The 24,950-nt window shown below is 38.3% G+C and overlaps 2 protein-coding genes across 2 annotated transcripts in view; both read left to right on the top strand.

The window, feature by feature from the left end:
* The first annotated feature begins 514 nt into the window (after positions 1-514).
* Tmem131 (Transmembrane protein 131) lies at positions 515-18,697 on the top strand. The gene is made up of 24 exons (XM_022071795.2): positions 515-750; positions 952-1,019; positions 1,640-1,665; positions 3,309-3,392; positions 4,027-4,150; positions 4,234-4,347; positions 4,500-4,622; positions 4,705-4,868; positions 5,739-5,919; positions 6,026-6,134; positions 6,621-6,877; positions 7,691-7,867; positions 8,334-8,558; positions 9,173-9,364; positions 9,720-9,969; positions 12,448-12,832; positions 13,062-13,417; positions 13,598-14,754; positions 14,906-15,287; positions 16,030-16,326; positions 16,537-16,712; positions 16,910-17,027; positions 17,167-17,444; positions 17,690-18,697. Exons 1-24 carry the CDS (start codon positions 633-635, stop codon positions 17,777-17,779), a joined length of 5,451 nt encoding a protein of 1,816 aa, XP_021927487.2. The 5' UTR covers positions 515-632; the 3' UTR covers positions 17,780-18,697.
* Positions 18,698-19,519: 822 nt separating this feature from the next.
* LOC110833781 (cyclic AMP response element-binding protein A) overlaps positions 19,520-24,950 on the top strand; it is a 101,304-nt gene continuing 95,873 nt past the window's right edge. The window contains exon 1 of the mRNA XM_022072270.2: positions 19,520-20,625. Coding sequence (XP_021927962.1) covers positions 20,542-20,625 — 84 coding nt within the window. The 5' untranslated portion in view covers positions 19,520-20,541. The remainder of the gene's footprint in view (positions 20,626-24,950) is intronic.

Below are 24,950 nucleotides of genomic sequence, written 5' to 3'. Positions count from 1 at the left end.
TATGTTAGCAGACACACTGAAAATTGTTGAGGAACTTGGTAAAAAGGAAAAGTATAAGATGGATTAAACGCATTGAATTCTGGAATCAACATACCTAAATAATGTGGATCTGATTATGAAACAAACTACATAAGATACAGAAACTGCTAAATGGAAATAAGACTCAGAACCAAGTATTTGAATTTTGAAGATGAATGGGTTTTCTTTGTATGAAGAATGAGAATTGAATTTAAATATTAAAATAGTTCTCAGAAAAGGTTTAACCAGTAACAGTATAGCATTGGTGAAAAAATTCCCTGCCTTTTATGGAAACAGAATGTTCTTTGTATGTGTAGAAGAGTGCATGCCAATGGAGGCAGTTTGTGGTGTAAAAGCAACGTACTGTGTTATCTACCGAACTACTGCTGCCATTGATAGTATTATTAGCTATCCATTGAACAGCACTGTGATCATTAACCATCAGTTCTTTAAAAGAGTGGAAATTCATGAGACGTCGGTCTAAATACGTGATATATGATACGTGCCATTTCTTTGTTTTGCCAATTTTTTAAATCGATGGAGTCATCGAGTTATTTTGTAACTAATCGATAGTGTTATGGCCGCCGTTTGGCTGTTTGACGAAATCCAAAAATATGGAAGTGAGAATGGCTGAACACACAGTTTGGTTTTTTATATTTATCTTAACATTATTAGATGTATCTGTAAAAACTAAAATGACAATACACGGGAACACCCATGGGAAGGAAAGTGGTAAATATAACATATTTTATGGTATTCTAATCCGTGCAATGTTTCAAATGTGCTAGGAAAGTATAATCCGTTTCCGTATCATTCAGAGCCTCTTTCATTTACGTGTTCTCATTAGCTTGGATTATTACATTTTAGTGTGTGTATAATATCCTTTACCTGTTGCGTATTGCGTAAAATTTAAAATGTGTTTAATTGTTCCAGTTTTTATGCAAGCCAATAATGAAGTTAGATATCTTGTGGCTGGCATAGCAGCATCTTCAATGCACAAGGTAAACCTTGTCGTTATCGTAATTATATAAGTTTTATAAAATGCTTTATTAGTATAACTGTGTTACAGGTGGTGCAGTACCGAATGTAAAATACAGATTTAAATTATTTCTATTTTGCCATGCAACTATGTCATTTGACATTGACAACATAATGATACAAATGTCATATTGTTGACAGTTACTCAGTAGCAGAAATGTTGCAGAACAAAATGCTTGGAGCTTTATCAGAGATGTTACTACATAAATAACTCAGTGTGCATTTTTATTAAAATTCTTAAATGAAGTAGGTCATGTAAGTTATTTTCAAATAGAAGGAGCACTAATTTCTGACAGAATTGTATAATAACTGTAAAAATAATGAACACTATGATTCCTTGTGCTCACACACTATTTATCAGATTTTTTCCCCCCCAGTTTAAGGTTCATGAAACAGTGTATGAATAATCTTCATATCCTTCCATTTTCAGTTTACCCAACTGGAAATAATACACCAGTATAGTTAATTAACTCCATTACATTATTATTTTATAATTCAGTATTAGACAGTAAAGATTTATAACACAATTTTGGGTATTGTATTTTTTGTTATTTGTAATTATACTAATGTTCTGTTTTTGCAGGAATTGTCTGGTTCTTCAGGTGTTGGGTAAGTGATTGGAATACTTTTTTGTTGGTGATATTTTAGCTCGCTTTTCAGGTATTATAAAGACAGATAGGCATATGGAGTCCATCATGTCTGTGTGCCTGTATTAACTTCTGAACGTTTTGGTGAAGGAAGCATAAAATTATTGTCTGATTATGTGTGCTGTTTAGATTAGCATGTTTAAAATAATGCAGACTGCACAAAAGCTGGAGAAATATAAGGCTGTTAAAAATACAAATGGAGACATTGTTGTAAACTGCATAATGGTGAGCTTACAAATTTGTACTCCTCTCCCAATATTGTCAGGATGATTAAGTCTAGAAGAATGGGATTGGCAGGGCATGTGGCATGCATGGATGGGGCAAGAGGTGTGCACCAAGTATTGGTTGGGAAACCTGAAGGGACTGCTAGGGAGACCTAGATGTAGATGGGAGGATAACATCAGGTGGGATCTATGGGAGATAGGAGTTGAAGGCGATAGGATTTTGCTGGCCCAGGACAGGGACCGGTGGAGGGCTTTGGTTAATTCGGTGATGAGCCTTCGGTAAGCCATCTAGTTAGTTAGTTAGACATTGTTGTTTCTTACTATGACATGAAAGGAATAGGAAGTTTGCTAAAATAAAAATTGTCAATGCACTGAGAGCATTCAAGTTCCAATATGTCCTGGCTATCAAATGGGTGCCTTACAATACCATAACATATTTATGTCAGTTGCTTTGCCAAAAGAAAGTGGTAATTTGTTCAGTTATCTTAGCTTCACATTTATGATATGACAAGTGCCTTTGTAGTGGTCAACGCGGAGCAAGTGGTCATGTGGCTAGACCATAAGGGCTTTGAAGAAGACTTTGATTCAACTCCAGAGTGTTCTAGATGAGTTTAGCAAAAAAGATGCTCGCAGCATTTTCTCTGCCTCCCATCTTCGGTCATTACCTTGCCTTTACACGCAATGTTACCAATATTTAACCAACTCCATGGCGACTGAACGTGAAAACTTACTAATACTACAACCCACCAATGGATACATTCCAGAGCCTTCAGTACTAAACAACCATGTTGATATATCATTCTGCCCACATTAATTAGTACAGCACTGTTAATTAATTAATCAATCACAAAACTACCAACCACATGGGGTCTCATCTCATCCCATGTTGATTGTATTATAATTAAAGAAAACAGAAGGAAGCTTATAAGAAATTTTTATACCAGTGTTTATTTGTCTTATGCCATGCTGTTGGTATATACAGTAGATTCCGGTTAATCGGGGCAGCCGTTAAATCTTAAAGAGCAAACCTTTTTAACTCTTTACGTGGAACTTCGCATAATTGGGGCAGCCGTTAAATCGAGCCAAAGTGTTCTAGTCCCGGTGCGTCCCAATTAACAGGAATCCACCGTACTATGCTACTTGTGAAATGTAAATTGTTTGTTGTTAAAAATACACAATTTTTCAGTAATAAAAAACCTACATGCTCCTCACGTGGTATGCATTTATTTATATTGATTGCTATTTTAAAAGTAACGGACTGATTTGTGAATTATCTCTATATGAAGCTGGAGTCATATTTTTTCTCATAACATCATTGCTGTATTCACTTTTTCAGATGCTAACCCACAAGATGAATTAATATATTTTGTATTTCTTACAGGATGCCAAGTTTAGATGAAAATTCTGTGTATAATGATAAACTTAATTTAAAATTTGATCCACCACTATTAGACTTCGAAGAAAGGTTAGTAAAGATTTATTTTATGTTTAATTCAGTTTAAGTCTGTGGAAGTGATTTTCCTGGGCACCTAATTTTGGTTAGTTCAATTTGTCCAGAGGACTTAAGTTCAAATAAAATTTTCTGAATACTGGATAACATTTGCTTTTTGTTTTGGCACTTTGGCCTGAAACTAGTCGTATACACCTTCATCCTTAAAACAGGTCCGTGTACAATTATAGCATTGGTATCCAGCCCATTTTTGCTCTTAGTCATTGCTTGTGTTTATATTTGATTCATAAGCACCTTTTAAAGTTTACTTGATCAAATGTATGAACAATATTACATCACATTTGGTGGCATTGTTTTTCGCCCTTGTGGTTTATCGGGACACATCGCTTTAAAAATAGGTTAGGTTAGGTTAGGTTAGTTGTCATTTATTGAAATAAAATATAATAACTTTCAAGTATATGTCATTTATCCACACACATTAACCTAGCCTAACCTAACCTACCCTAACCTAACCTAACCTAACCTATTTTTAAAGCGATGTGTCCCGATAACCCACAAGTACCTTATTTTTTTTGTATTGTTGATATTCCTGACATTCCTTATGCAGTTATCTTCATGGTTTTTTATTTTACTGGTGGTATTTTTATAGATATCTTGGGATACCACACCAAAAGAAGGTCTCACTCTTCAACGTGAATGATAATAAAACAATTCACTTGTCTTCAATATCGGGCGATACAGCACATTTTCACAGTTCATTTTTCGAAGAGAAGGTAAGGGTATAGGGGCATTTTACAATAAATCAATGTTGAGTTCGTTATGACAAGTGGAAAATCACTCGAATTGATGCTTTCAGATCATCCCCCCACTTGGGAATACGTCATTCAGTGTCGTGTTCTTGGGACGGGAGGAAGGAGAGGTGGAAAGCTGCCTTTTCATTCATACTTCAGAAGGGAGTTTCAAGTACCAGGTTGTGCAAAGTCTGTTTTATGATGAAAATATGTGTTCACTCTTGTGAAACGTTAAGTTTGTCTAAATAACGATTGGGTTAAATTCATTGTTTGTCCTGAGAATGCAAAGCCCATAAATGCACTGAATATTAAAGTTAGTGATATGTTGCAGGTGAAGGGCACAAGTATCAGCAGCCCTTATCGCTTGAGGCCGCTCGTGGGCGTACGTGTGCCGCTCAACTCAACATACTCTCCACTTATATATATGCACAATCCTCATGCAACTTCCATTCAAGTAAGCAAAGTCGTTAGCAATTGATATAGTCATCGATACAAGAAATGTTCTTGCTGTTTATATAATTCTGTTTTCTTTTTAGATCATTGAAATTTACAGTACTGGAGGTGATATCCATTTGAAACTTCCATCTGGAGAAGAGGAAGGCCCTAAAAATTTATGGGAGATACCACCTTTTTGTACGAAACCTGTGATCAGGATTCATTTCATTGCCACAACAGAGAAAAATCATACTGCGTATATCAGGTACAAATTTCATTGTGTATAAAATATTTTCACGGTAAGAGAATGTGTTATTGAAGTTATCTTCCCACCTCCAAACTATAATTACAAAGATTAAAATAAAAGAAATTGGTTTTATGTGTTGTTTTGTATGGGTGTGAAACTTGGTAGCTCACTCAAAATACAGAAAGAACAATACAGATTCACAGGAAAATAGGAAACTAGAGAAAATTACTTAATGAGGAGGTATGTGATTTTATTAAATATTAGGATGATTCATTCAAAGATGAGTTGCATTGGGAATGTAGCACATGTGAGAGATGAGAAATGCATAAAAAATTTTAATTGGAAGACATGAAGGGATGTGCCTTCTCGAAAGACCACGATGTATTTAGTAGGATAATATATTTGATCTTAAAGAAAGAGGATATGTATGTATGGAATGGTTTTAAGTGTTTGAGGGGGAAAACCAGTAACAGTCTTATTTAAACATGATAACGAACTTCAGGTTACATAAAATGTGGGGAATTTATTGACCAGTTGAGAAAATATCAGCTTCTCTAGAAGGCATTTGTTTCAAGGTGTCAGTAACTGGAGACATATTTATGAACAGCAATATCTTTTACCTTTAATGTAGAGGCAATGAATCCTATGACAATCGCCTACAAGACAACCCCAAAAAGAAAAAAAAGTCTTCCGACTTGAAGACGGGTTTCTCTGACATTTTGGTGACCATCTAAGAAGTCGTCTTCCTGCCAGAAATTTAACCGTGGTTGTCCAGACCCTGACGGATCAATGTTGGATATGCTTCCTTCAGAACGTGATCTGCATATTAAATTGAAACTTCCGTTCTTTACCGAGGTCATTGACTTTTCTGTTTTTGTTATGCTCCAGATTCAGGGTGAATAATAGCGACGAAGTTCTGGTTGTGCCGGTGGAAGTAGAAGTGGCTTCTAATATCGGCTTGTACTCAACAGACGACGTATTAGATTTTGGAATCGGGGGCAGCCGAGACAAACCAAAGGAAGTCAGGCTTCTGCTTTATAACTCGTTGAAGAAAGTGATTCGAATACAAGTATGCTATATCAATTTGAAAAACGGCATTGTTACATGTGTAGTTCAACTTTTTCAGGAATATTCTAAGGTATGATATATAAGAATTTGTGATACTTCTTTTTCAGAATATTATTGCCACTCCAGTATCAAAAGCTTTGAAAATAGATTTTCAGCCTGTCAAAGTTCCGCCAGATTCAAATTCGCCGACACAAGTAGCTGTTTTAACGTTTGATTGTAAGTAGGATTTGGGAATTAATGTATTTTTTGTGGTGTTGGACTTGTTGGCATTAATAAAATCAGTGTTTGTGTTCTGAAGTGTTGGCATCTACCAACAAGTGTACACAGCGTCATAACCCAGAAGGACGTCATTATTCATTTACATTGCTTCAGTTCTGCTAGCAATGGCTGGGGGTTCGTCGTGCTGACCACACGTCACCCTATATCTGGTTGGATGATCGTTCACCTCTGCTTAGGCACGTCAGCGTGAGGCCAGCAGTCAAGCTCGTCGGCTCTGGCTCTCTGGAGCTGTTACGCCACAGATTATTATTATTATATAAATATGTTTCGAGAATAAATATGTAGAATTTCAGTTTTTTGTGGAAAATTAGCTCCTCATTTACGTGTAAATGAACAGCCCATATATAAATAAGTTACCACATATTGTAATGATATATGGTAATTTGCAGTGTTATCGTTCTTCTTATTTTTCTGTTCCTTTAGGGAAAACTGCGTTTGAAACCCAACTTTTCAGCGGTAAGCTTCTGATAAAGACCAAGCAGAGCCAGCAGAAATTAGTGATTCCTTATTTGGCTCACGTGTTTGAAGGTGGCCTGGAATTTAATGCCTCCGTCACTCATTACTCTTCCGACTTGGGATTGAATCTCAGTGTTAGAAATTTTACTGTAACAAATGAATTCAAAATACCGGTGGCACTTGTAAATGTTTCCCTTCCCGAGGAAGCACAACCTCATTTTATGGTAAGATCATTTTAAATATAATTGCTAATATGTTAAGAACAATAGTGTATACTGAGTTCTGTACGCACGAAAGTGAATGTTTGCGTGGAGCGAGTGAGAAAATATTAAATTGATGGAGATTCATTCTTCTTCATCGCCACATGTCACGTGATTTGTAACATGCGGCCATGTGAATGCGATGAATAATGGTGCGCCGTGTTGAAGACATGATGGCTGCGGTCATGATAAGAGGATTGAATTAAATGCTTGAAGATTTTTAATGAAAGAAAACAAGCTGTGTTCTGTTGCTGGTACTGTATGGGGGCTGTCTTGCTCTTCAGAGTAAATTTTTCACTTCTGTCGATGGATCAACGGATGATGACGTTTTCCATGGTCTAAAATGTTTACATAAATCTTGCATCCAGACATTAGATTGTGGTATTTTGGGAAAGTGAATTATGCTCTTGAATATGGTTTATAATCTTCATATTTTATGTTGCACGTTTACATACGTGGAACAATAAAGCGTATGAAATGGAATTCTATCAGTATGCTGAGAAATTTGTTAACTGTTGATTTGTCAAATTGTTTAAAATTGCGGAGAAATTTAGGATTTGTTGCTTTGTAGAAACTGTATCTGACTAAACCAAATCACAAATCCTTGATATATTCCATTTCCTCTTTACAAAACTTTGGTGTTTTATATGTTGTATCAGAATTATTTATGTTTTATTCTTATAAACACCGATATTTATACTGTCTGTGGCATACTGAGTTTTGTTAACGGCATTATCTGTTAACGTTATAACATTAATACTGATGTTCCTGTTCTAGATTAAAAATTTTTCACCTGTAGTCCTTGGTGAAGGGGAGAAGGTTTTACTGTTCCAGCTAGCTGTCAAAAAGGAAACAATTGAATCAGAGTTGAAACTCGAATCAAGTCTATTCTTACATACAAATATTTCAACGGTATCAATTCCGCTTTTATGCTATAATGGACGGTTGATGAAGGTAAGTCTTTCGGCATTGAAACCATGCAGTTCGATTAAGCAGTTGCTGATCTATTTTTGGTACCTTTTTCGAAAGATGCACAAGGGATTTGAAAAATCAGAAAACACCATTTCAAAAACATTCCTCATCCTCAGGCTACTGAAGTGCAGTGTTTTCACCACTTAACCACCTGACACAGCTGTTAGCCTGAGAAGATACTTAGTCGCCGTGAAAGCTTCAGATCATACGTGACCACTTGAAGATTTAGATGGAAAGAGCAGAGTATGAATCTGAAAAGATTTATGTTGTTTGGATTGAACTGGCTCAGTATTGGATCTGGTAGCAGGTGTTCATTTTAAGATTGTTGACCCTCCAGTGTCGGATTTTGTCGCTGGGCTCTGTCTTTTCTATTAGATTAATAAACATGAGAATTGCGTTTTTGTAAGAAGAGTAAGAATTATATTAATGTTTGTGTACGTGCTTGCAGGTGATTTTATCAGGATTTAACGAAACAGATTTAAATTTTGGAACGGTTGGGACCTCTAGTCAAAAGGAAGCTCATTTTGCTGTCATTAATAAGAATCCAGTTGCAGTACTTCTGAAAAGTTGGGGTACAAATACGACAGGCACGCTAATTGAATTGATTGGAGTGGAAGAGGGGAACCTGTTAACTGTACTGCAGCGACACAGTTTCAGTAATATGAACACAACAGTAAGTAATAATGGTGGTTGATGGTCTTATAAAGAGCCGGCATAGCTCAGTCAGTATAGTGAGTGGCTACGGACTGGATGACTAGGTTCGATCCCCGACGGGGGCAGAGGATTTTTCCTCTAGCCTCTGCATCCAGGCCAGTTCTGGGGCCCACCCAGCCTCCTATTGAATGGTTACCATGGTCCTTTCCTGGGGGTAAAGCGAAATAAATGAGAAATCATATAATATTCTGTAACTTTGAACTTAAACTGTGACAGATTCGTATTATGGGGACTGTGTTATTAGAAGGTTCATTATCGAGAATGGAAAATCTTACGTAAATATGTACATCGTCTGTAATGAAGCCTTCCAGATAAATAAATTATTCCATTTCTCTTAGACACAAAACTATTGCATTTGTAGACATTATAAATATGCCTCGCGTACAGAAACGTTAAATGGACCATTTGAATTCTGTTGCATGCCGACTTTGCTGCTAAGTGTATCTCGTGATATGAGCTCTGTTGTAAGAGTTTTTTTGCGTACAAAATTTACTGTTTTTTGTTCTGTTTACTTCGGTTCTTTACCTAGCTCTACGACAGAGCTACATTGCAGTCGCATCTTTGTGTTTGCAGCTGGTTCTTATGGGAGGACATTACGCTGTATTCCGAGTGTCTGTCACGGCTCCAAACACTGAAGGGGATATAATAGCTGAAGTGTTTGTTGAGACTCAATTTGAGCACGTTGTAATCCCAGTAAGGATGACGGTATTACACGGGAATCTTGAGATAGTTCCAGAATCACTTGTGCTTGATGATTGCTTTCCTGTGAGTACTATGATTTGTTGTGTTTGTGTGAAGTAGTTAGTCACGTTTAAAGAACGTGCTTGTTGGGGAAAGGGAGCAGGCCAAAGCCATAAACTTTCCAGTTTACTGGCTGGAAACCCTTTGTATCGGTAAACCTGTGGGTTAATAATATCTGAGGGTATGTTTAATAGTTTTTACAAGTTTGTAACCCAGCTGAAGATGTTGATGGTGGTCTGCTGTGTTGTGATGCCATGTGGATTCGTAGGTTGAATGTAAAAGCTAAACTTTTAAATGAACGTGACAGCGATTTTAATAGCCCAGCTGTAGCTGGCTTCTCTTCAGAGTATGTGGTATGATCGTTGATGTTCTTTCTCAGGGGAAGGTATGCATGCAACAGCTTCATGTTCGGTCACTATTCAATCGAGAAATGGACGTGACCGGCATTGCGAGTGTGCCGCCAGATCCGCAAGTGAGCTTTGAGTACAAGAGACAACATGACAGCTCTTTCACTTTACCTGTACCTCCCATATCGCCACTTAACATCAGCTCAATTGGTGTGCTGACGTTCAACCCAGCTATTGGGTGCAGAGATCAGTGTTATCTTGGGATATCAGCAAATACCACAAGTAAGGAGTGGAGACGATGTTGTTACGGGTGGAAAAGTTTCTTGAATGTCTGAAGTCATCAGTGCCCTTATCCAAATGTAACATTTTGTGGTGTACGAAATTCTATCTGGAGCTGTATTTTTGGTAACTTTGAAATTTATGTTGCTACGTATTCTTCATTTATTAGTGTTTTATTTAACGACACTATCAGTACCTCAGACTATGGTGTCAAAGGATGGGATGAAGTATGATTTGGAAAAGATGTGCAAGGAAGTTGTCATGGCGTAAGTCGAAGCACTATCCCCAAATTTGCCTGCAGGCAGCGACTCTGGGTAGCCAGTCTCTGGGCCAGAATTTGAATCCTGTACCTCCTGGATGCATGAGCCGGAGTAGCGCAGTCAGTATGGTGACTGGCTACAGACTGGATTACCGGGGTTCAATCCCCGACGGGGGCAGAGGATTTTTCGTCTAGCCTCCAGACCGACTGTGGGGCCCACCCAGCCTCCTATACAATTTTTACTGGGGTCCTTTCCCGGGAGTAAAGTGCAGCTGGGGAGTGACACTAACCACTCATCCCCACCTAGTGCTGAGGTTAAGAATGAGTAGCAGCTATACTACCTCCCCCTCCCCCCCAAGTGCCTACGTGGTGTATAGTGGGACAGCTTTACTTTACCTCTTGGTTACAAAGCAGGAGTGCTAACCACTTGATGATCTTATTCAAGGAGAGTTCAAGGATCAATGTTTTTGAACTTGTCATACAACCTGTATAAAAGAATTGTGTCAGGTCTCTTGGCACCAGAACGTTTTATGTTTTGTGAAGAAATTTGCGTAAGACTGTCCTATCGTTTACTTTTTCATGTGGAATAATTATTTTTGTATTTGTCCAGTTGTTGGAACTTTTCCATCCTCTGTCGTAATATTTATTTGTGTTTATTTTACTACTTAAAAGCATGATTTTGCATGATTTTTATGTAAGCTTGTGTACATTTTGTGTTATAAATGTGTATGTGTGGGACTGTTAACTTGGGGAACTTTTCAAATCTAAAGATTTTTCCTGTGAACATTTTGGGAAATTTTATTCTCTGAAACAAATTTATTGGGAGTGGTACTCGGTAGATTAAATGACATTACACGTCTGGGTTTGCCCAGATAATAATTTTTACACTAACTTACCAAACCAACTTACGCATGATGAAGACGGCTGTCTTCTGGATTGTAACGCCATACTGCCTCCATTATCGCCTTGTTGGCGGAGGACCCGAAGACCTCTGAAATGGGTAAACTTCAACCAGACTGTACAGCATTACAACCCATAAGACAGCCGTCTTCGGACTCGTGTGAGAACCTCAAATTCTATAAATTATACAAAATAGTAAGGCGAGCATTGAAGATTCAGAATTTGTTGTAACATGTTTAATTTTATTTTAATTTAGTCGCTAACATTTACCTTCTTAAATGCATGTGGATTGTGAGAAATTCTCTTGGGATAGCTAACTAGTCGTCAGTGTTACGTGTTTCGTTCATACCCGAGGAGTGTTCATTTGTTTTGTGCATTGTATTCTGGTCTTGTTTTGTCGTCAGTGTCCCATTTACTTGTTTGTATTGGAATCATATCAGTTGTGTGGGATGTTTCTTTAGTAATGAAATAAGTTTAGTTTAACATTAAATAATATGAATATAAAATTACCCACAAGTCTGTTATATTTATGTGAAACTGAACCGAGTTCGTAAGTAAGACTCCAATTTATAAGTAAAATACCTGAGATAGTTTGCTTAGTTGTTGCACCTTGTATTCTTCTGGTTGCGTACCAACGTGTCTGAAGAACATGCTGCCTCTATCTGTATGGTTGAAGTTGAGATTAATGTGCTTTAGAGTAGTGGTATTCAACCTTTTTTTGTTTGTGTACCCCCAGATATAATTTCTCTTCAACTTTGTACCCCCAAAGTTGTTGGTGTATAATTCGAGTTATACATAGTATATAATCTACATCCAAAATAAATTAAATAAATTACATTACTCATTATTCAGTGTTTATCATAAAATAATATATTTTTTAAAATTTCACGTACCCCCTAAGATGTCTTCGCGTACCCCCAGATATAATTTCTCTTCAACTTTGTACCCCCAAAGTTGTTGGTGTATAATTCAAGTTATACATAGTATATAAACTACATCTAAAATAAATTACATTACTGATTATTCAGTGTTTATCATAAAATAATTTTTTTTTAAAATTTCACGTACCCCCTAAGATGTGATCTTTTAAGACTGATAACTTACTACCTGTTGTCTGCGTACTCCACATTATCAGTGATCATCTTCGTACATATGCAAGTGGTCCATGGAGAAAGATGTTCTAACATGGTAGACCAGAAATGTATCGTAGTGGCCGACTGCTTGAGTTACGTAAGAGACGGGAATTTTCTTGACCAGACTAGTTTTAATATTTGTCTTTTACGAGTTTCAGAAGTGTATGAATTTTGTAATTTCCTTTTCAGTTGGGAGTCACTGGCTTGATGTACTGGGACTCCCTATTCATGCGCAAGATACAGACTTGGTGTTGTTGAACATAAGGTATAACCGTTATCTGGCACTGACAGATGGCGGGTCGTCAGTATGGCAGAACCTTACGTTGCGTTTAGATACCACAGAGGTGCGGAGCCACATGTTCCAGGCCAGAGTAAGACTCACATGGCCCAAACTTTTGTCTTCGCTTCAAGATGGCTTCACCGCTGCTGTCACCTTTCCTGTTACGCAGATTGGGAACACATCATACAAGGAACTTGTCCTGAGAAATCCTTCGTCAGAGGTGGTGATTATTCAGTTGGCTCTCGACTCTGTATATGTACAGGGAAACCATTTCTTGGACAGCCTTCCAGAAAGGTTGGTGTTATATTAACAAATATAGTAATATGTATGAGGTTTTCAAGGCAGTAAAATTTGGAATGTGGTCTTTTGGGTTATGGCATCACATTCTGTCTGTTATTTCCTCAAAATTTTTAGATATATAGCACAAAACATATGACATGAACAAGCAAGGCCATCAGATGTACATAAGTAAGACGGTTTTATCTTTTAATTCTGTTTTCTAAGTCACGATCATTTTTAATAGATTTCGTCCTGATTGTAAAGAATGCTCCAACTCGGCACATGGAGAATTTACGTGGGCGGAAGGCACCAGGCCTAGCGCCATGTTGCAGAGTCAACTGGGTGTTCCAGTACATAGAGAAACTTTTGCCATGTTGATACAACCCGGTGAAACAGTTCGTGCCAGACTGGGCTTCTCGCCCGTAAAAGCTGGGCCCGTCTCGGCGCTTATCTACGTGAGAAACAACCTGACGGTATTGGAGGTTGTGCAGGTTATAGGGCAGGCTTCACATGCGCAGTTCCGATTTGGAAACAGAAAACCAGGATCTGGGACTCCTCTTCTGTTTGAATTATCAGAGAAACTTCTTAAAGATTGTGAACGTAAGTCGATGTTTTCTTACTTTGCTTATACCATACCTAAAAACAGTTTATGATAATGAAAAAGCAAAAATGTATATTTCTTTAAGAAAAATATTTGTAAGTTGTTGATTGGAATATAATTTAATTTTTGTATGAGAAAGTTTTTAAGTGTTTGAAATTTCATGCATAATTTGTTTTTAGGAGAAAAACATCGCAAGTTCCCGGTACCAAATCTCACGGTGAAGAGGTCTTTTACTGCTCGCAACACCGGTGATTTGCCGATCCACGTGACAGGTTTTAACATTAACGGACTTCCTTGCGAAGGTTACGGATTCCGGATACTTAACTGCGGAGCGTTTTATCTTCCGCCAAATGGCACGCACAAGATTGACATAGCGTTCACTCCAGATTTTACACTTTCTCGTATTCAGCGTACTCTGAGTATAGACACTAGTCTTGGCATACCAGTTAATTACACATTAATTACAACTTTGCCGCCATACTTTCTGGTATCTTGTTCCAGCGTCTTGGGTCGCCCCGACTGGGAACCATTACTTTATTATTCAGCTGTTAGTTTCATGGCATTTCTTCTATTCTGTGTTCTTGCCGCCGCATTCTTCGAGTCGGATCGTATACTTAGGTGTGCCCTCATAGCCATGGAAGTAGATAGAGCCAGCTGTGTACTGTCTGATGTAAAACAGAGTTCTCCTAGTGGTCAAAAGAATGGGGAAAGTAAATCATGTAATGGAAAACAGGAAGAGGTGGGAGAGTGGAATATTCATTCATCAGTTCCGCAAACGCAGAAGCACTTGAAAGGGCCGTCACACAACTCAAATAACACTTACAGAAGTTCATCTAGCAAAAATGACAATTGGACAGTGGTTGATGACAGGCATATAATGAGTGAAATAGACGCGAAGGAGGGGTCAGTGTGCGCGAAATATTACGAACCTGAAGGAGGTTGTTCAAATTCTTCGACTCCACTTTTTGCAATAAAAAATAAGAGGAAGCTTGGAAAACGAAACAGCAATAACAGTGATGCGCCTGTACTTTCTGAGTCATTACACGAAATTCCAGTGTTGAAGAAAAGTTGGGGGAGTGTATTTTCGAGGTCCAGTCAAGGAGTTTCTACTTTAAAATCCAGACAAGTAGATTCGGAACTGAAAGCGCCGGCAAACACGGCAAATTGCGTGGCTGTGGAGTCCAACTGCAAGAAGACCGCGGAGAGCGGTAAAGACGGGAAAAGGCTCGGTCAAGCGTTCAAGAAGAATAAAGTTCATCCAGAACCCATGATTTGTTCAGAGGAGGAAACTTCATCCACAACAACAGAAAGCTCAAACAATGATGAAGTTGAAAAGGCACGTCATAAACTTAAATATATTTTCTTTTTGAAGAAGGAATCTAACATTTGAGGGAACTTCCTGTATTTTATGTATTTTTTTCTACCATACAAATTATGTGTGTCTGTGTATTTATATATTTAATTTATGTTGTGAATATTTATTCCAGGAAAGAGATTCGTGTGGGACACGATCGTTAGGCAGACCACACAAAACAACGGCAAAGAATGATAACCATAGTTCTGACTACCGAGATAATTACGAAGGTGATTGTGATGATGATGATTATGATCGAGAGGCTCAAAAGAGGAAGGATTTCACTAGCCGCTGGAAGTCCAGTCACAAATCAGTGCTGGTAAAACGCACACAGCAGCAGCAGGAGTTTGATGTTGGATCAAACAAGACGTCCACCATTGGTAGCACTGATGTCCCTAGACCACTGAGTTTAGAATTACCATACAAACTGAAGTCGTCTAAAAATACCAGTCGAGATCGGAAAGATGGAAATGTACTTAAGAGGCGCACAACCGATAAAACTGGAAATTCAAAGGGTCAGTAGGCTTGTGTTGTAATATGAAATCTGATGAAGTCGTCATAGTGACGTACCATTTTGACAAGTTCATTCTTTAGACGTGGATCATCCGTCTTAGATTCAGATATTTTTCCTGAGCGCCTTGTTTTGAAATACCCTCAATCTGTGTTCTTCCCTGTGGTTAGGAGACCAGGTACCACAGGCGCATAAAAGTAGGCTCTTTTTTTTTGGTGACGTGAGTTTAGATTGTGGTCTTATCGGTTATTGCGCAGTGTAGTGTTTTGGAGGAACCTGCTTAACCACAAAGATGCTGGTAGCACATTTGTGCAATACTTTGATGTATAACCAAAAGATTACATTTTGCAAGACCCCACAATACCACAATCTTAATGTGAAATTATAGTTTTGTAAGTTTTAATGTCTTCTTTTTCTATGGCTCTCCGGTCCGTATTCGGTCCACGGCCTCCTCAGTTCTCCTCTTCCATTCAGTCCTCTGTTATGTCCATCTGTTCGAGGCTTTGATCGAGGTTTCGAAACGTCTTCCTTTTTACGGCGCAAGGTTGTTACCCTTGTGACCAACCCCCAACCTGGAGGACCAGGGTACCTGTCTTAGTCTGACCTCTCCCCCTCGACCAATCTGGCTAGGGAGGCCCTACCAGTAGTTCTTGGGGTCACCGAGGTGCGCAAGCCCCGCCACCACGACAAGGCGCAGGTACCATTAAGTGGGGTAAGTTTTAATGTATTTTATGTGATGTGTTTAGGACCAACACATGTGGTGGAATCTACCAGCTTGGGGAACTGTAACAATAGAGTATCACCTCCGTTACGTTCAAGTAATTGCTGGGGTGAACAACGAGCCACATTTAGTGATGTAGTGGCAAGAAATGACAATTCTCTTTATTCGAATATCGTGGCTCCACACAAACACGTGCAGCAGTCACAGCAGCAGTTTTCGCAGGTGGCGTCATCTCTGCCTGTATGTAGCAGTATTGGTAGCACTGTTGCTACCAGGAAAGCACCAGAGCCTGTCACTTCTACCAACATTACGTCTGGACTCGGTGAGTACCATTTGCTAACGCTAATTATTGCTTAGTGTGGAGCAACGCAGCGTTTTATACATAGCTAAATCTTCAATCCTCAAATAATATCCTGTTCTCAGTACTTGTGTGTTAATGTGTGTATTTTTTAAGATATTCGAGTAATATCTTTATTAACGTTTACATTATAAAATTAATTTGAAGAATCAGCGTCGGATGTTTCGTGTTTAGGTCCGATAGGTCCAAAAAAGACCAAAATTCCGTCTTCATCGTCTTCTTCTTGGGAGGTTTATGGCAAATCGCTGTCACCGTCACTATCGTCGTCATCATCGTCGCAGCTTCTACCACAGAAGAAATCTTCAAGCTTTTTTCTTGGTGCATTCCCTGAGACAACTCAGTCACTGCAGGTTAGATTCTGTAACTAATTAATGAGGACCAGAGCTGTGGCTTCCTTGGTCATCAGACGTGACGCTGACCTTTTTTATTGGCAGTTGTTAAAGAAAAGTGTCCGAGCCGTCTTTATTAAGAAATGCAAGTGTCCCGAGCTCTGTATTTGTGGAAGGAATTTGTTACTTACATTCTAAAAATGCTTGCTGTATTACAGGTAGATGAAAATCCAGAGTCGGCCCCGTTTATGAGTGATATGGTATGGAAACAAGAGAACCTGTTGATGGAACAAGCGCATAAACGGAAGGAAGAGAAGTATCAAAACGCATTCCGAGGTATCGCGCAAAGTTTCCTCGAATCTGTTTTGTGGTATATTTTATGTCTGCTTGTTTTTTTGCACATAGGTATCAGTTTTTCATCCTTCTTAATTTTAAATTAACTGAATATAATTATTTATATATTTTTTTTTAACAGAATTATGGCCTCATTCTCTGTGGGACCCTCTGTATACTCCAGCAGTGGCAGATGCTACTCTTTATAGCGCCCCGAAAGTATCGGAGGAAGACGATGCTTCTCCTGTCTCGGTGTGGGGCTCATTTGTGAACTCGGTGTGGTCGTCATCTCCGTGGTCTACTGGAACGGGCTCCATTGCTTCATCTGTCTCCTCTGTGCCCAGTCCCATCGTGTCGCCCACACCAATTAGACAGGAGGCGTCCCATAACGTTGACGAAGATAACGCAGCTGACATTGATGTAAGTATGAGTTGGCACTGACATAAGCAGAGTTTCCTTTTTTTAAGAAAATGGACCCTTCCAACTATAAAGTTCAAATGTACATCCATTTTATACTTCGTTTTCGCAGTAGACATTTTACGTGTCATTTTAATGTGCGGAGAAGTTTACTCAAATATATTTTTAATTTAAACAAATAAATGTATAACAGAAAATATCTAAAGTTATGGTGTTATGGGCCTAATGTTAACATTTCATTATTACAGCAAGGTCTTGGGTTTGATCCATTTCGGTCACTGAACAACATCTGGACACCTCGTTCGACCGATAATTGGAGCCCTTCTAGCACAGAGTGAATTGAATAGTCTGTGGTAAAATGACTTCTGTCTTTAATTCTTTCTTCTTAAGTCTTGATTTCCATAATGGATCTTCCTGCTTTTTGACAATATCTATTAGTCTTAAAACAGTTTTCACTTGTTTTGCAAATGCGTACTAAACGTGTAGCAATTTTTATTATGTGTGATGTGAAGAGAGCATTGTTTTTCCTCAAATTCTGTGTGGGTCTATATAACGACACAGGAAAATGTAGTTAATGGTGAAAATTGTTTGAGACCTTTTTTTTTTCTTTCAAAATCTGTACATGGGTGCTGCATATTCTATAACAGAATGTAAAACATTTGATTTTGTTGACAAAGTTTTTTTACAGTTCAAATTCTTGCATTGTAACTTGATGACATTATACTTCCTTCTGGTTTTTGGTTCCATTTTTCGTAATTACCTAGATTAAAATATTCTGCAAGTCCATCAGCGAAAAATGTTTATGTTGGATTTTCTTCTCCTGACAATTCTGTCGTCATTGACAGCTTTATCTACTCTACTCTACTCTTTTGATTTCTGTTCTCAATAATCTTGATTTTGTTGTAAAATGAAGGGGGGCTCCTGCTGATGTGGTTGTGCATCATTCAACTTATATATATATTATTTTTTTATTGTTTATCATTTTAAATAAAGTGTGCAGCATTGAAATGAGTGTGTAGCCCCCCTTTCTGCATGTTTTAAATTATTTCGTTACAGTGTTGTGTACCAAGCCACTAAAGAATGTTCAAATGACCTGTACCATTGTAATTTTTGACTGCTCAAATCCCACTTCCTGCTGGCTGGCACATTAGTGTACGCATATGGATAATAGTGTTCGTTACCTTAAGTGGAGAGGAAAAATCATTGGGAGAGAAGAGTTTTTATTGTAATAAAAATATCTCATTGTGACAGCAAAACTTTTGGAAATTCTGTAATACCCATCTCCATATACGTGTCTTGTCCCTTTGATGTTTAAACAAAGGTTGAAGGTAGGTTGGCAGCAGTGAAACCAGTCTCTAATTTGTGGAATAATACAGTGAAATTCCAATTTCTCAGTCTAATATTTTCCCACATTTTGTGTTCATTTTTTGTGATTCCAGCCCATGATCCATTAATATAATACACTATTTGCCCCCGTTTGGTATTAATCAAACTGAGGTAAGGCAAGAAGGTGTGGTAGTGTTTGAAGTTAAATTAAGAGTGAAGCTCCTTTTATCGTTAGAGCCACCGAAGTATAAGAAGAGACTGCTAGAATCACTAATAGGTGGCAATCGATTTCGCGTTGTCCCGCACAGCTGATTATTGGGCGTAACCAAAGTCCACCGGAGTGAAGAGAGGAAACAACAGTGTTGCAGTAAAATGGACAATATGCTATCAATATATTCCGTCTCGTCCTTTTTAAACTTTATTGTCGATAAACTTCACATTTCTAACATCGAAGTTTACTCAACCATAAACAAACTTTGTACTTCATAATAGAAGCTGGCAGATATGAAGCAACAATAAGGAAAAAAAAAGGTTATAAAAAAGGAAACTTGCAGAAAATGTTTAAGAGATTCTTGCTACTGTTGCAAATTTAAACTTGAAAGTGTGCAAGAAGGCATAAAGATTCCACATTCCTGAAAGTCGACCAATCAGAGACAACTTTGGCGAAACGCGAAGCATAGCATTCTAAAGGTCATTGAAACTGCTGACTCCGCCTTCTCATGGAGCAGTGGTTGAGGGGACATACTTCGTGCTAGAGACAGCACTTAGAAGGACGCCGGCCAGCAACCGAGTAGCTAGTGCGCTTCGCCGTGTGACATTTGCATCAGACTCGACAAACATGGAAACATCCGGCTTCCACATTTGACCCCTTGATAAGAATTCGAAATGTTGGTATCTTTTATCTTAAACTCTCTTTAATAAGTGCTGTGGATTTAACCTACGGAATTACGTGCACCCTTATCAGCTTACTAGCCGAAGGAACAGTTGTGATTGGTTGTTGTAGGTGGGTGGAGGGAGTTTAAGTTCTCGGATTCGTTCAGTGTTTGTGATACTCCCCTCACTGGTGACTTCGCTGTTAATCAAATGTGTACTGAAAGTTAGTCAACAGGTGCCTGTCGTGGTTGGTGGTGGTGTAGGTTATCAGCGAGTGAAATTTCTCGAAATATTCTCTCATGTTATACACAGTGCACCAGGAAGTGTTTCAGTGTACTTCGAATATCGAAATCGGCTTGCAGACGTTTTGTTTTCCACCTCTAGTGTCCGTATTGTAATAGGAAGATATTACAGTTTCCTCTCGCTTCACTGCGATTCGCCAGCCCCTCCTTAAGTATCTCTTTTCGTACCGGAAAAGGAAACGGACAATTCCCCTCCCCCCTTCCAGACTTGTTTATAACTCGCTTCTGTTATTCTGTTCCTCTAAGCGAACTGATTTATGTTACGGATTGAAAGAAGTTCCTATTGATATTTAAATTGAATTAATTAATTACGTAATATCACAAGCGTGTGTTAAGAACATGCAAGTGAATGGTACAGTTATTTCAGCGACGTGAAACATTTAATTGTATAATCGACTTGATGTGTGTGTGTTGAGGAAAACGGAATATAAAAGTTATCACAATTGTGCTTTCACGTTAAAAGAACGTGATCACTTGACAATATAGTGCCAATTGACTTAATAAAGGGAGAATTATATACTGACATACATTTAATAAGAACACAGTACGATATCGTTTATTAATTTAAACGTGTGTGTGTGTGTGTTCTGAAATTTAAAATGGAGACATTTTCCGTGGACAGAACGTTTTATGATATTGGCACAACTGACCTAAAGGAGTTATGGGATTCAGATCTGGATCCGGTGAGTTCAGTTTTATTTTATGTTTGTAAACAGTTACGTCTGAGAAAATATTTGTAGTTACATTATTGTCGACATTTGTTTTGTTTGTTTTACGGTAATTATCAATATTGGAGTCACAGGCATGTGATTATATGGATTCATCCCCACTCTAAGTATAAAAAAAATGCAACACATTTCTGGTGGGTTAGCTTATCTTCGAGTGATTACACAATGCGTAAAACAACTTCTAATGACAGTTTTATATATATTAATAAGTCAAAAATAAGTACCTTCATCAAGAATTTCACGTGAATTATAGTCACCTAATTTTGATTATATAGTTAAATAACGATATTAAGATAAGGTGGCCTTTGTAATTTATACTGTTGACCGAATATTGTGTGATTTGATGGGCGTGGAACGTAGTAATACTTACAGAATTTTAATCGGAAGGCATTAAGGGAAAAGATATGGTTGATAATATTAAAATGTGTCTTCTAGAAATAAGATGAGATTCAACTGACTTAGGGTTGGGACCACTGGAGGGCTGTTGGGAATATGACAATTAACTTTCGGATGTGAAAATTTGGCTAAGGACTATCTCGATCTGTTGTCAGCTTGTCAAGAAGGACTTTGCTCCGTGAAATTTAAGCAGGTTTTCAGTTTATGAATGTACGCAAATGTCGCTGTAGTGAGTAGTAAACTTATAAATCGATGTTATTACTGTGTAGTGGAAGTGTTTTGATGGACGATATATCCACCCACGCGTTACTTCGATGTCTTGAAACTACTAGAGAGAGAGAGAATGCCATCATATATTTCTCAGAACAAGGTCGTCTGTATGGGTTTTGTACATGTGACATTATGCCATCTACCATATGTTGCATGCACTTCTGGCTAGAGTGAAGTGGGTGATAGGCTCGCTGGCTGGCTTGCTGTGCTGTGCGTTCAATCCGTTAGATACAAGAACACATTCCTTCCAATATGGACAGACAGTGCCAGCGGTATTAGTATTCAGGGGTGACCAAATATTAAACAACACTGCCACTTATATAGTACGTGTCGTAATATGAATACAGTAGTTAATGAAAATATAAATATGCAGATATTTGCAGACTTAAGGGCGTGAATTGGATTCAGTAGGCTCAGTGTCCACTTGCGGGTTGTTGCGAACACATTAATGATAATTACGGGTTCACGAAATTCTTTTTTACTCTATAACGACGACTGTTTCGTGCAGTTAGTAATTTTTTTTTTTGTATAAAGATGTGAATTTTTTTAATAGCTCGGCGTCTGTCCGTACTCAAGTTTTGTTTATTACTCTCCACTGCTGTGTGGGACTAAAGCCTCGAGATAATCCGATCCCCCATCTAGGATGACCTACCAGATGTCTAACGTTTCGTGTTTCGTAATTACTTTAAATCAGAACGGTTTGAGTCCGCAAATATTTTAGTTTACTTTCTTTAATTTGTTCAATCCATATGAAAATGTACACGGTCGTTAAGAATCGTCTAAATTGTTTGCGCCATTTTGTTTGTCAATTGTTTTAGACAATGGACTTGTGGGGGACTTATTAAGTACTTCCGTGCATGTGATATACTGACTTCTCAAAGCACCCAAAGTGTAATTTAACCGACTGTTGTACACGTTGAATGTACTCTTCTGAATAAACTAATTGCCATGTATTCATATATTGAAAGTATTTAGTGGTTGCAGTCCTGTTATCTTCTGAGTTTCATTTGCGATAGGATCTTGGACGAGTCCATTCCCGAGAAATGTTATACTTTGGGGGGTGTGTTTGTGCGAGTAAGTCTACTTTTGACGTAGAGTTGTGGATAATCTAGTTTGACGAAACGATTGAATATAAAAATATCAATTTTTTATGCCGATTATATTAAATAAACTACAAGGAAATATTTCACACAGCCGAACAAGGGAGGTCCTGTCTCAGTTCTAATTTCGTAGCAGCAAAACTGATACCAGTTTTTTTATGAAATCGCTGTCTTCTGGGCTGTGGCGCTTTGTAATGTGGTAGAAGTTAACTGATGTTTCGGAGGTCATTGCTGCTTCCATCATCATGGCGATGAAAATTTTAAATATTGACTGTGGATTATGTAACGGTGTAGGGGGGGAATGTGGTTTTGATTTATTCTTGTGGAGTGACTGAGGACACTCGCTACAATCTCAAATAGTGTATAGAATACAAGATGGTTACAGTGGCGTAGTAGCTGGAGTCGTGTTGATGCACTGCCCAAGCAAAAGAGGATTATTTCTTGTGTATTAGACCAGAGATTATCAACCCGCGGGCCGCTGATGAATTTTGTTGGGATCGCGTATGTTTTTTTCTGTGATGTTGTGTAACCCCTTTTGACGGAAAGTAGTTCCGTCATATCAGAAAACACGTGTTGTTAATGTATTCAGTACCTGGCGGTAACTGTCGTTGCTAGCAAGTGTTCGGCTTAAAATAGAACGCCAGATAAAGAACTAGGTCGCAAATATAGTTTCGTATGAAAATTTTGCGAGACACCTGAAACATTCATTTGTACACCAGTTGTGGAGCAAAGCATGACAACCACAAAGCGATGTACGTATGCATGTCTTTTGAAAGGAGTCCCGCGATATACTGGACATCCTTGATCGAATTTTAAACAGTCCTTTGTAGTGTCACAGAAATAGAATTAGCCAAAATTCTGATCACAGTTTTAATAATTATTTCTGTAAGATATCCAGAAAAAATAATAAATAGCGAAGTAAATAAATTATAAAAAATAAAATAACTACGTCGCCCGTTACAAATTACCGCGTTCCACACTTAAATGCGTCACGTGGGTCATTGAACCGGGGTTTTGAAAGGAGACGGTCCTGCCCTTCCGTTAATAATCCTGTGACCAATACCGAACGCCACCGTCGAGTGGTTAGGACTCCATTTTGTGTTCGGGATGCACCGAGGTCAAATCTGGTTCTCGGAATCTGTTTTCGTGGTCCGTGTCGACCCCTAATAGACAAATGCAAGGATAGGACACCAAAATCTTCGTTCCACACACTTTTGAACTATCCCACGTCTCATATATGAAATTTAAACCGAGTGTTCGTGTGTGTATTTGCCAAAATTTCGAGGACAAGTTTATTGTCCCATTGCACGAGACAACGAAAACTTATTTCTTGCTGTTGAACAGGGCCGAGAACGAAAGGAGGAGATTATGTGAACACAGACAACGACCTTGAAAGACTAATCTCGGTCTTGTCAGTGAAGGTGTGGGTTAACCTCGTAGAAGAGTGGACCAACAGACGGGAGTCTTGTTATACTCTTTCGTCAACGTCTGTCTTTTGCGGACGTTACTCAGACTAATCCAGCTTAACGTAACCAAACACGGTTTAAGATAAGCTAGATAAAAGCAACATAAAGTAATGTAACCTAAGCTACAGGGGAGAAAACGTAGCTTAAGAAATAGACTCTGAACCCAATCTAACAAATCTTAAAGTAACCAAAGCAAACCCAATTAAACACATTCTTAAGAAACTGATAGTTGCTTAGCTAGCCCAGAAATTTATCTTCCCTTCAGGTTATCCAACCAAAATTCTGTACAAGACAACACAGTCATCACCCATACAAGATCTTAATAAGAATTTGAGCTTCTTGAAAACGTTAAATTCTGAGATTAAGTGTCTTACATTTTAATCTCGGAACCAGATTGAGGGGGAGTGGCGAGCTTCAAGCTTCGGCCGCTGTAATCCTTTGTAAAGAATCCCCTGGCCCTCGTAGGAGTCCATCTGGACACGATGGCGAAGAGAAAAATCCCAGCCCCTGACGGGAATCAGGTCCCGGTCTGATCATCGTGTTATCATTTGCCAATCAATAAACTTACGTTAGATGCACAGTAAATATTTTTTTGTGAGTAATTTTATAAAGGGAATTATACGGAATTGAAGGTTTTCGTAATGCTACGGCGCTAGGAGACGCGTGTATGAAGGATTTGTCTTCGACATGTTTTTTGCAACATCAGAACGACTGTCGCCAGTGTCTTGAAGATTTTTTATATTCTGGTCACGAAGTTAGACCAGTCAGTGGCATATTTTGGTCTGGTCTGCTAATGGATAAAATAGCCTCTTTTAACTCTTTGAAGCCCGAAACTTCTCAAAGTAATATTTAAGATTTCAGCCCGTACCGCGAAGTAAACACCACACTTCACCATTACTTAGATCAACTGGTTAATGTATCGTTTAAAGTTATTTTTGTTCTTTAAGATATTCGTCTGGATTCGTTGGCGATTATGGACAATTCCAAGGTCAGACGTATAAGAAATTTTGTGATGAAACAAATTTCTAATGAACTTGAATAGATAATT

Source organism: Zootermopsis nevadensis, unplaced genomic scaffold (assembly GCF_977971745.1).
Source record: "Zootermopsis nevadensis isolate Lab colony 2312 unplaced genomic scaffold, Znev_1.0 Znev_ptg000001l, whole genome shotgun sequence".
Lineage (NCBI taxonomy): Eukaryota > Metazoa > Arthropoda > Insecta > Blattodea > Termopsidae > Zootermopsis > Zootermopsis nevadensis.
Note: the sequence above shows the minus strand (reverse complement) of the source record. Positions and strands in the feature narration are given on the sequence as shown.